General features: G+C 40.9%; 1 protein-coding gene across 1 annotated transcript in view; it reads right to left on the bottom strand.

Annotated features, from left to right (window-relative positions):
• Window positions 1-13043, bottom strand: part of B3GALNT2 (beta-1,3-N-acetylgalactosaminyltransferase 2) — a 29177-nt gene extending 16134 nt beyond the window's left edge. The window contains exon 1 of the mRNA XM_057389709.1: window positions 12844-13043. Within this exon, the coding sequence (XP_057245692.1) occupies window positions 12844-12937 (94 nt within the window). The 5' untranslated portion in view covers window positions 12938-13043. The remainder of the gene's footprint in view (window positions 1-12843) is intronic.
• Between the last annotated feature and the right edge of the window lie 22 nt (window positions 13044-13065).

The following is a 13065-nucleotide window of genomic DNA, read 5'->3' on the forward strand; positions in this document are numbered from 1 at the left end:
AACAAGCAGCAGAATTACTTACGCATTCTTGGCAGAATCAGAGAAACATTTTCAATATGCCAAAACCTTCCTAGCATGCCTATTTCTCCCCTTCTTTCTAAAACTGCTGGACCACTTCTCTGCCTCWTTATTTCAGTGTGGGATGTCAATGCCTATTGTTTCTAACCTTTTGAAGTTGAACACCATTCTGCCTTCACACAGGGTGTTACATCCCTACACAGGGGAATGCTTTGGCTTTATTCAAAGCTGGACACCACTGCCAATACTTGTAATCCAGGATTTAGCTTGAGCTGTTTTAATTTAGAGATGATGAAACCCGGACTTGATTTCAAGGAGGATTATGACCAGACAGATGCCTGAGAAGCTCTGATTTAGAGCTTGTAAACAGTCAGGCAAGTAGCTAAAGTGAATTTGCTTAGTTTAATCTATCAGACATCCCAGAGTTAAGACAGATTTACATTTAGTTTTAGCAAAGGATTGCTTCCCTCTTATCTCWCTATTGTTTTCATTGGGCTGCAGATAAAGAAAACAAATGTGTGAGCACACTTTAAACTACTGCACATAGCACAGACCAGATTTTTTAGGAATTGAATTTTTAAGAGACCAAAAATACTACCAAGTCTGTATTGTGAACTCCCACTAGAAAGAGCTGAATGACTATCCAGACTCTACCTTCTGTACCAGCATCCCCTTTCTCCACTTTGAAGTTGGATAGATGGGTTCTTTTATACTGCTTACTAACCTAGGACCTCACAGCACCTAGCATAAAAACTGCTGCATCAAATCCCACCAGACATCCATCTAGTCTTATATCCCACTGTGACTGTGCAGAATGCAGTGGAGAGGCCTTGGCCTTGCTCTGCTCCAGGCGGAATCAACATCACAAGATTTCMGAACTTTATTTTTTTCCCCTCTTTAGGGCTACTGAAAATAGTCCTGACTCCAAACACCAAATAAAACTGCTCTGGAATTGATTCYAAGAACAATAAAAGAGCAGAAAAACTACAGTGATGTTTCCAAGGTAAACCTTTCCCAGTCTATTTCCACTAAATATTTTAATTCTAAGCATGCAAACACTGATTTTCTATAAGAAGGTTAAGTTCCACAGTTATTTAAATGAATCTGTGCTGACAACAGCTACAAGATTATCAATTACTTAAGCTGAATATTAACCTATTAAGAAAAGCTTCCATCAATTTAGGCTCAGAACGACTTAAAACACCAAGCAATGAGCCAGTAGTTCCATTCCTCATTTTTTCACTGAAGTCAACTGTTGCGTCTCTTATAACAACCATAACTGAATTGGTGGCAAGGTTCAGGAATATGATTTGTTTGCTAGAGAGCAGCAAACCTAGTGCTGTATATAATACCTGAAGAAATTTGTAAGTCAAACACACTGCTCAATTGCAAGACCAATTTAGTTTTCCTTTATGCTGGTAAATACCATTTATACAGAGGTTCTGTAGGTCCTCACAGGTCATTACATAGCCAAGAATCATCCGCTCTCCAAGACCACAGAGATACATGAGATGGACATATGTTTATAAGACTACAACACTATAGCAAATTCCTGTGTAGTTACATAATTCCTTCTTACATATCCTTTTTTTTTCCCTGTTCCGTTTCCATACTTTGATTATTTTTCAGCCTTAACTCCAAGCCTTCCAGCATAAAGTTCATAAGTCTAATATGCTTGTAGACCTTAGATGAGGTAGTGTTTACACAGATCTCTTTTTAAAAATATCCCTTTTAATTAGAAGCAGAGCCATTTCACTATATCAAAATTAAAGAAAAATAAAGCCAAAGGTACAAGTCTATAGGGTGACTTGACTCAGAATAGCGCAAGTTTGAATTAAAAAAAAAAAAAAAAAAAATAAAAAAAAAAACATAAAAAAAAAAAAAAAAAAAAAACCAACTAAAAATAAGCTACTCAAATCAAATATATATGTATTTTAATTAGTTTATATTATAAAATGAGTGAAGCTTTTCCTTATGAACCACACATGGGAACAATGCTAACGTAACAGATGCTTTGGAATTAATATCCTGTTGCTTTCAGAACAGCATTACAGTGGTCTATATTCAGTACATTGTCTTCTCTGTCCCAAAATTTGTGTCATTTTACTTTCAAAAYCACTGAAAATGAGAAAAAGRAAAGAAAGCTTACTGTCACAAAAACCTATTTTTTTGCTTGTCAGTAAAGATTTCTACTTCCTATGGAAAAGTAGGAATAATGCTAAAATTTCAGGAAAATTGATTCATATGTAACTCTCTGAACTAGCACTATTTAAAAAAAGGGAGCTAAAGTGAGAGGTACAGGTTAAAAAACACTAAGGCTATTATTCATTTATGAGGATAATTCCAATGTGTGCATAAGTATTTTCTGATGAAGCATAAATTAAGAGAAAACATTGCTGACCTCAAACTCAATAATGACAATTTARACAAGCAATCAATAGTTGCCACTGAGGACCAAAGCTATGTATCTTACATTCTATCTTTCTGCATTTTTAGGCCAAAATTTTAAGTGCTGGTAATAGGGTTGAAAAATACATACCATATCACAACATATCATATACATCACTCTTACCTGGAACTGCTTGTGCAAGATAGTTCTTTAAATTTTCTGAYTTCAAAGACAAGAAAAAAACGTAAAATTTGTGGTTTCTGAAGGGAGCAAATAGAGAMAAAATCTACATATCACATTCCATTATAAAGTTTAAAAGTGTTTCATACTAAAGGTATGGAAAGAGGAAGCCTTTCCAATCCAAAGGTCACACTACCACTACCTGCCTTGCCTTTGAATTCTTACTGACTCAAASCTGCACCTCATTTGCATTACTTAACCCAAGACTTCTCAACAGAACCTGAGACAAACACACAAAGCYTACCTGTAAATCCACAGCAAAAACTACAAAAACATGAAATGAAGCAGCTCTCCTTCAGCTGCCAAGATCCATTTAATTCTGTACAGCAGCTGTAAGGACTACTTCTGTCAGTTCTAAGTCTACTAAGTCCAGTCTGCCAGAACCTTGTATCACACTGTTTATGATCAGCTCCTACTGAAGCTTTTTTGGGTTGTGATATTTGAAAGGACAGGCTTGCACACCATTCTCTGACATCTGATCATGTATGTACTTTTACTGGGACAGGTTTTCACCTCAGTATGAGTGTCAGTAAGCTTTCACAGGATTTTCACTCACCAATTTTCATGAAACTTTGTGAAAGTGCTGGTCTTTGGGACCTCCTCCTGTCTGTCAAGCTTGACTGAGAATTACCAATGGATCGAAGTTTGGGAGAGATACAGGAAACAGGAAACTATACAGATGTAGAGTAGCATTCTGTGCCTTTAGAAGATAAGGCTAAAGATGCAGAGATGTGTCTCCTGTTGAGTTGGCCATGGAAAGAGGTCACTGCTGACAGGCAGTCTGCTGACYCTACTCAGATTTTAACCATCTCAGTGGCAGTCAACATCTCTTGAAGTTTTTCAAAATCCCAAACAACAAAAATGAACAGGCATCTCTTCTTCCCATGAGACTGATTCTCAGTGAAATGTCAAGTTAGGCTGTTAATTGTATTTGCTTCATTATACAGAGATGAAAAGAGAGATCATTTAGCTTGATTTGTCAACAAACACAGTCTTGCTACACATATCTCTATTGATGAGTCCCCAATCAACTACTAAATTTGCCAGTGATTTTCAGCCAAATTTGACATAACATGCAGTCCACAAAGTTATTAAGTCTCCACATTTCATGGAATCGGACTGGACAAAGAAAAGACTCATCGTTAATGCCTTCACTGAGAAACACAGCAGGGTAGGCTTACTTTTAATATCCAGCACCAGAGCACCTCCACTGGAAGCCACTAAAATAAATGAGCTCCACAGAAAGCTGGGGTTTGTGTCTTCTGCTACCAGTGCAGGTTTTTATTTTTTTTTTTCTTTCTTTTCTGAATAAATCAATAGCTGGAACTAAGTAGGCCAAGCAGAAGTTATTTAGAATATTCTCAACTAATCCACTTCATAAGACAAGACTAAAAATGAAAAACACCCCTCCAAAACAAAAAACCCCACACATTTCTASGTTTTTATCTCTGCCTGTTCCTGTTACTTTGCAACCATATTCCTGGGGTTTAATATTTTTTTTCTCTGCCACTTTGCGAAAGATCCAAACAAACACAAAGGAAGGAATTAAATGGATATAAAGATTTGTATTCACAGAATGCTGACATGCACAGAAAAAGAACAAACCAAAGAGCAAAAGCAGCTCTTTCCCCTTTTTAATCTACTTCACTTAAAGTAATCTGCTAGAGCTCATCTGCATTACATGTTTTGCTGCAAGCAGAGCTACATGACCTCCCTGCAGTACCTACTTTACACCAGAGTTAGAAATCACCAAGATGTGCACACCCCTGTTTCTGCAGGAGAACAATACTCCGTGAGGCAGACAAGCTTTTAAACAAGCTTTACAGTTTCAAAGAACAAAACCTCTGCAGAAGTTTCTGTTTGTTGTATATCACCAGCATTCCCTGAAAGAAATAGGACAGCAGGGTCCTTCTGAATTGCCATGGGGCAATAGTAATAGTGGTGGGGTGATGATACCCTAAACGCCCTAATTATACAATACTTGCACATTTCTAGACAAAACTRGGAGAAATGCCCAAAGCATCAGAAGCAAAGTCAAAAGAAACAAAGCAAAGCCTTTTTGCAACATTGAAACTGATGCTTGCTTTTCTTTTTTATTATGTGKAGGGAAGAGGTGAGGATGTGTCAGGGCAGGGGAAGCAGAGCGTAGCACCTTTATMTATTGAAAACTGGCTACCAATCCCTCCTGCTATGGAACAAAAGCCTGCTCCCAGGGAAGGCTACTTGCTCTCTTCTGGCTGTTCAACTCAGTGGGCAATTCAGAGGATAACTGTTGAAAACCTTAATTCAGTCAGCTCTGTCAGAACTGGTCCTCTGTGCCCCCTGCTCCAGTGCTAAAATACAAAAATGCAATTCCAGWGCCACTCATCAGTAGTTTGCAATGTTTCAGACATCAGCCCACAGAATAAGTGAAAATCCTAAAGAAATCCCAATTATTTTGGAAAATACCATCAGCTTATTTGCATATTCTTTGTCAATTATTTTGTGTCCATCAAAAGTTAGGGGACTGTTTTATGTTKGGGGTTACCCATCCATGAAAAATAATGTTGTACTAAGATCCTACAATGGGAAAAGCTGGCAATTTAGGCAGAACTGCACATATACTGCCAATGACAAACCTGAACTGTTGAGTTTCAGTTTCCAAGGCCACCAGTCTGTAAGTCTCTACATGACTACAAAAGATGAAATAACTTAGTGACCAAGCATACTATGCCCTGACAGAYAGAATACCAGATTTCAGACAACATCTTCTCTGATGGAAGTCCCATATTTTGGCAAAATTTATCGTTACAGAGCACCCCAGAGGTTGTTCCCATATTTTGGTTCCATTAGGCCAGTGCCTGAAGAAGTACAGGCTGAGCCACAGGACAACAGATGGCAGACAAGCAAACTCTAGAAAAATGGAGGGTTTTAATCTGTTGCATAATTGTTCACTAGTAGAAGACTGACTCTAACAAAACCAAAAGGGCCAATTTTTAGCTGCCACACACCCCCAGAAATGTAACAGGAATAACGACTTAAAGGGCATCAGCATCAGCCAAGTAGCAGAAAATTACACAGAATGTGTGGGGTTTTCTGATTAGGCACTGTAGCTGAAGCCCTACAGTGAGTAACTTCCTACTCAGTTAGATTTGTGCCATCAATTAAAACACACAATTAGCAATGAATCCACCTGGAGTGCTAAAAGCAGGTCTGTCTGTTCCTTCTCAAGTTTCTGAGGTCATTTTATAATTAGCATTTATCTAAGACTTTTAGAAAAAATTAACCAAAGCTTCCTACTCACGAACTTCCTTTGGATAGCACTTGTTTGTAACCAGTTAGACAAGGACTTCAATTAAACCTAAAAGCATGTTCTTGCACAAATCTTGTTCAGAAGTGTGAATCATAGTCTCATTAACTGATGAACAAAAAGAAAGCAGGAAACCACRAAGTCAGGACACTAAGACAAAGACCTTTGGTCTCAGGATTGATCCTATTTTTTTTTCCAATTACTGACTACTGCCTACAAGAAGTGTACTCTATCTTCTGTGACACTGAGGTAAATGTGATCACAAACACAAAATAAGTCTGAATACTGCACAGGGAGAGACACAACTGAAGGCAAACTACAGGCCTTTCACACGGGGTAGTTAAACAGGAAGACTTTATTACAGTAGGTACTTCCAATGAAGAAAGAAAAGTAGATGGAATCAGTGAAGACTGGAACACTGTTTACATTTAAAGCCATCTGACCKACAGGTAACAAAAACGAACTGTTTTCCAGAATTGGAAAGCCTATTTTCCACTAGAAGTTAGAAGTACCTGAAGTGCTCAGTTAAAGAAAACAAAGGTTTAAAACACACTTTTGACCTCTATGGTTACATGCTGAAGGTGYACCTGAAGGAGGAGAAAGACCCTTTTGACTGAAAGGCTTAGCAATTAAAGGGCATAAACCAGTGGCAAACAAGCTTAGGCTAGAAATGAGAACATGTTTTTAATCGTGACAACAGGCTTCAGGAACAGCCTCTTCCTACAACTGCTAGGAATCCAAATGAACAAACAAAAAGCCACCCCAGCCCTTCACTAAATACATATAGGCTGTCCACCTGCCGTTTTACAACAGAGATCAAGAGWTGCTTAATAGAAATAGTAAGCAGAATTGATGGCTGGGGATGTCTACCAATCTTCTTAGTTAGTCAATGGAGTCAAGATAAATCACTAACACAGGTTATCAACTTTTTGACAGATTTCCACTTGTATTTGTGATGACTATTTGAGAGAGGAATTAAACTCCTCAAAAACAATAGATTTGCTATTCATTCTGTCTTTGACCTCTTCTGGTAGCTAATTCTGCAGCTGTTAAGATAGCACACAATTATTGAGACACATGAACACTACACAGAAATACCAAAGAATATACAAATTATGCACTTTTTAYGTCACAACTATTGTAAAACATTGCCCCATGATGAGATTTACTTTTTATTCACACCAGGGCTTCCAGGTGATAGGTAATAAAGAGCAGCTGAAGTAGTAAACAAGGCGGGGGGAAAAAATCAAGTGAAATAAGACTGCCTTTGTCAGGCACTACCAGAACCTCTTCAGGAATTTCAGATTCAAGAAGACTTTTAATAAATAGGGACATTTCTTTCTCTTGCATACAAATTCACTAATGTTCCTAAAACACCCCAAATAATAAAAAGATACAATCCAGAAGACATTTGAGATAAAATAGGTCCCTTGGCTCATCCTTCTTTCTTCTCCCAAGGCAGCCATACCTACAGCTCATACATTTTGTGGTACTTTGAAGGCTAAGAGACAGACCCTTCCTTAAATATCATGCAAGGATTGGGTCTACAAAAAGACAGCACATGTACAGTACTGAGCATTTTCCTATGGATGACACATGCTCTCATTTTATAGGATGCATCGTTGTTCCTCTCCTCGGTGTGAATACATCACTCAATAGTAACGTTACAATAGTATTTTTTTACAATTAAATAAACCCTGCATAAAAATCATATACTTGCCCTTTCAGTATTAAAAAAACCCCACTTACTAAAAATCCTAGTTATCCTAAATCATCCAGTGCAACATGGTTTTACAGTAATAAACATAAACTCCAATAATAACCGCCTGAAACAGAGAAAYTGTGAAGAGCAAAGCTTCTCTCCTTCCCCGACTTTCAAGTGGTGCCTTCCTCCTGCTCCTCAGGGCCGCTCTACATCAGAAATTCTCATTAGGGTCTGAACTTTGTGTAATAAGTTGGGCAGTGAAGTGTCCCTGGACCAGACCAGGACCCAGCCCCACTATGGCCAATGTGAGGGTGACAKTGACCATAACAGGAACTCCTGTTGYYTCACCAAGGAGGGAATGAGAGCAGGAATAACCAGKCATCCCCTGACATGCCTGAAACGTTCCTTACATGAACTGTAGCCTGAGTGGAACAGTACCATAGTTACTGGATTTCTGAAAATTCCAGCAATTACCAACCAAGATTGTGTTCAGGATGGAAATTTATGGATGACTAAAGCCAAACATCTAACAACCCTAAAAACTGTTCCTGAGTGAAGCCCTTTGGCTCTCCTGGACCACAGTGGCCTGTCATTAGCATCCCCCTCAGTCGGATGCCTCTCGGAGCTCACAAACTCTCCAGTTTGAAAAGTTCTGAAAATCAGCACCCACACCTGATGACAGAAGGCAGGGCTGAAACCTTACATTCCTTGAGGCTCAAGCCTTTCCTATCGAGAAATGCCAAGATATTTGAAGTCAGCATTTCACTGAACTCGAGGGGAATTAACAGGTATATCTCTATATGTTTATACCCATATATCCCTGTATAGAAATGTATCTCTTTGTGTCTGTGTGCGTTCAYGTGTGAATTGATTTAGACACCCTTTAGCCAGTAGAGCATGAATGCTGCTACCTTGGATGTGTAATTAAGTCACCATAGCAATTATAGTAAATCCTATCACCTCATATATCACTTTGTAAATGTTAGTCAATGATTAAGTGCTGCTAAATCAGTTAGATACTGATCATTGACCAARTCTGAGACTAAAACTGGACCCAGCTGCACCTCAGCTCCATCAGAACTTCAGAAAGCAAGGGGGTCCACTCTGGATCTAATGACTCAACAGGAGGATCCCCCTCACCCTTTTGCATCTTCAGCCTCTGTGTAAATCATTCCAAATGAATTCTAATTAGCTTTTTCCTTTCTGTTTTCCATCCATGTTGTAACCAATAGAGTGAACCTTGCCACCGACCTTTACTAAGTTGCACTTTTACAAATTCACATTAAGCTTATTGTCCTGGTTTTGGTTGGGATAGAGTTTGCTATCTTCTTAGTAGCTGGTACAGTGCTGTGTTTAGGAATTTATTCAGTATGAGAATAATGTCAATAACACACTGGTGTTTTAGTTGTTGCTCAGTGGTGCTCACCCAAAGTGAAGGACTTTTCAGTCACCCATGCTCTGCCAAAAGCTGGAAGGGAGCACACAGCCAGGACAAATGACACAACCTAGCCAAAGTAATATTCCATACCACAGATTGTCRTGCCCAGTACCTTAACTGAGGCAGTTGTTGAGAGGGGCTGATTGCTAATTAATCAGGGATGGGATGAGCATTTGACAGCAACTGGTGAGCTATCGTATTGTGCATCACTTGTATTTCTTGGTTTGAGTTTGCTTTTTAAATTATGGTTATCATTATTACTACAACTTCATTTCACTTGTTGAACTACTCTTCTTATCTCAATCCATGAGGTTTCTTTTCCTTTATTTTTTTTCCCCTCTGATCCTCCTCCCCATACCACTGCAGTGAGTTGGCTGCATGGTGCTTAGTTGTAAACTCAGGTTTAATCCAGGTGACATCTGTTTTGGCTACCACCTTCGACAGTGATTCTTTAAGCAACCTAAACCACTCATTTGCGACAAATTGGCATTATTTGACAGGATGGCAAATAGTAGCACAGATTATTTAGGAAAGCATGGATTAMGTCCAAGTCCCAAATTCTCCAAAGAATGTGATTGTGTTAACTGGAATGACTGTAAAGCTGTGAAAGGACAGCTAAAGGTGGCTGGGGCCGGAAAAAGGACGGTAAAGGAATTACTTGCAAAATGCTAGGTACCTAGTTAGATGATGCCTATCAAGACATCAAGAATAACAATAAAATGGTACTAGACCTAAGGAATAAACTCCTAAAGGCAACTGAACTAAAATACTATCTTTGAAAACAGAACAACTGTAAAATCAGTTAAAGGAAGAAAACAAGAAAAAAAACATTGGAGGAAAAGATCAGATTTATGCTTATGTGGGCTCTCCATCCCCCTGACATTGTACAGATTAGGAAATTAATTGTACCCCCTGAAGAATGGGATGGGAATATATCGGATGACCATGATGAAGCAAACTGAGGAAAGCTGATTCTTTAGTTTCCCTCAGATTCCTCTGAATATGAGCCCATCATTAAAGCAAAATACATTCTCATTCCTTTTGTCCCTCAAAAACAATTGGAAAAAATCCATATAGATATAGGAGCACAAATTTCAATATTAACGCAACAGAACGCTGAGAAGCTGGGTGTACAACTTGGACAGTATAGRGTTAAAACCACTGCAGTGAATGGAGCAAGTGTTACTAGCCAAACCATGAAAGTTAATTTATGGCTCCTGGGCAAGAGGCAAATGTTGTCTACTTGCTTTGCAGTTAAAGATCACAGTGGAACTACTTTGGGTTTCAGTATTTTGAATATCCAAACCTGGCACCTGATGGCTGGCAATCAAATGTTGACCCTAAAGCTGACAGAAATCAGGGGGTACAGTGTACTTCACACAGTCCCTGCATTCCCTGATTCAAAGATTACGAATGTACTGCAATGCTCAGTTCCTGCTGCAGAACAAAATGGAACTGCTGGGGTAACAACAGACTTAGAAATAATGGCACATTATTTCCAGAATCCACTTCCCCACACAATTCCCTCACTTGGACAGTCTGAAAACTGGATGGCAGGTGGCATCTAGCAATTGATTATCAGCTCTTAAATGCCAACATGGCCCCACTTAGAGCTGCARTACCCAATATTGCAACTTTAAGAAGCTGTACATCATAGATAGCAGTGACAGATAGTATGACAGATATGTCCTTTATGGTCAGTCCACTGGCAGGAAGAAAAAAAGAAACTTTCTTTTACTTSGGAAGGTTCACAATATACGTTTAACAGACTTCCACAGGAATATAAACATTCACCCATGATTGCTCACCCCATGTTTGCTGAACTTTTACAAACAGTCTCCCTCCCTCAGAACRTGAAACTGTACCAATCTATAGGAGACATTCTAATTATAGGAAATTCCCTTGAAAAGGGGGGGCAAGCAGCAGCAGTGCAGCAAGCACGACACAAAGCAGATGCTGACATGGCACCCGAAAAATGTCAGGGACCAAGTAGGGAATTAAGGTTTTTGAATACTTGGTGGACAGGAGGTAGCGTGGTGGTTCTTRCATAGATTTTAAGAAAAACAGAACATTTGCAAATGCCCTATTCCAAAAAAGGGTTACAGCAGATGGGTACTTTAGGATACTGGAGGAAACATGCASCTGGATTTTTTATCATTTCTCACCCACTGTACTCACTTCAAGGAAAGTAAAATCACTTTATAAATGTTAAATTAAAGTCTATGTTAAAGTCTATGATTAAGTGCTGCTAAATCATTTAGATGTAAACCATTGATCAAGTTGGAGACCAAGATTGAGCTTAGCTGCACCTAACCTCCATGAGGAGTCTGGAAAGCAAGGGGCTCCAYTCTGAACCTTGTGACACAACCAGAATCAACCCTTACACTTCTGAGTCCTTGGTCTCTGAGTAAATGGTTCTAAATGAATTCTAACAAGATTTTCCTTGGGATGTGTCATTCATGCAGTAAGCAACAGAGAGAACCTTGCCATCAAAGTTTAAGTTGCTCTTCTACAAATTTGTGTTACACTTACTTTTGCTAACACCTTCAACAGGTGTTATTATTTGTGATTATTTGACCTAAACGGCTCACTCACAACACCAACTGAGAAACTTCTTGATTTTCTTAGAAATGTTTATCAGTGGAAAACACATTTATGCAGGAAAGGTCACCATGAGATTTCACATTGCCCCTTCTAAGTCCAAATTAATGCTATGAAATTATGGAATGGCACCGTGAAAGAGGAACAAAACCAACCAGGCAATTCAAACACATGTAAGGCTAGAAGTTCAACAATTAGAACGCCCATTCTTTTATAATTCAAGTGTGACCACTGCTGATTTGATATGCAAAAGCCAGAATAAAAACACACAGACACCCATACAACTCTGTAGCCTTCGGACTATGCAAATACACTGATCTTGCTTCCTTCATATTTGCATTATTAATTGCCACTGGAAGTCAGCAGACCCTYGTTTTCTCACAGCTGTGCACACCCTGCACGGGAAACAGGCATCAGTGCACAGTGTGGCTCCATTAGCGAACAGGCTACTGGATCACTAAACAGTGCTAAGCACATCTCAAGTAAAAAAAATACCATTACGTGTTCAGATACGGAATTTTTTAATATTGTCAAACAGGACCTGTGGGTAGCTGACAAAAGTTTCTGTTCCAACAAATGCTTGTTTCCTCCAGGCATGAAGATTTGTGGCCTGAAAACTACACCTCATTTTATAAGRAGCACAAGGTAAGCCCTCGGGGGTCAGATTTCACTCGCGTTGGATCATACCCGGTCCTATGAATAGCTTTTTGCCGCACAGGGATTTTAAAGACCGCTGAGGCAAACACAGCGCAGTGCAAAGAACTATTCCTAGGACGGGAATGACGGGAGGGCACCGTGGCGCAGGAGGCGCTCGGAAGCGGGAGCTGCTGCCCCGCACCCGCGGCAGCCCCGCAGCGTTCGGTACCTCCGCTTCGAGCGGCGCAGCCTGCGCGGCTCTCCTCCGTTCCGCGCTACGAGACGCTCCTTCCCGATGAACCGGGTGGGTGCGCCGGGCGCTGCTCCCGGCGGGGTCCCCCGGCCACAGCATGCCCCCAGCCATCCCCTCGCCTCCCCCCCGTTACCTGCGCTCCTTCCCCGGCCTCGCCGGCGCCCTGCCCGCCAGCCCCACCGTCCCCGACCTTTCCTCGCCCGAGGAGGGAGGRTCGAGGAGCCCAGCCCGCCCGAACGCCCCGGGCATCCCCCGCCGCCCACCCCTCTCCTACCTGCCGGGTGGCTCCCGGGGCCGCTCAGCAGCAGCCAGAAGTGCAGCGCGACCCCGACCACACAGGGGCACAGCAGCACCAGCCAGTTTCGCATTGGCCGCCGCAGCCGCCGGCCCCTTCCCCTCTGCGCCGGCCTCTCTCAGCGGAGCCGGGGCGACGGCCCGGCTCGGCCGCCCGCGGCTCCTCCCCGCTCAGCCGGGCCGGGCTCGGCTGCCCCGCGGC

Source organism: Malurus melanocephalus, unplaced genomic scaffold (genome assembly GCF_030028575.1).
Source record: "Malurus melanocephalus ecotype Western Australia unplaced genomic scaffold, MMel_1.1 scaffold_19, whole genome shotgun sequence".
Classification (NCBI taxonomy): domain Eukaryota; kingdom Metazoa; phylum Chordata; class Aves; order Passeriformes; family Maluridae; genus Malurus; species Malurus melanocephalus.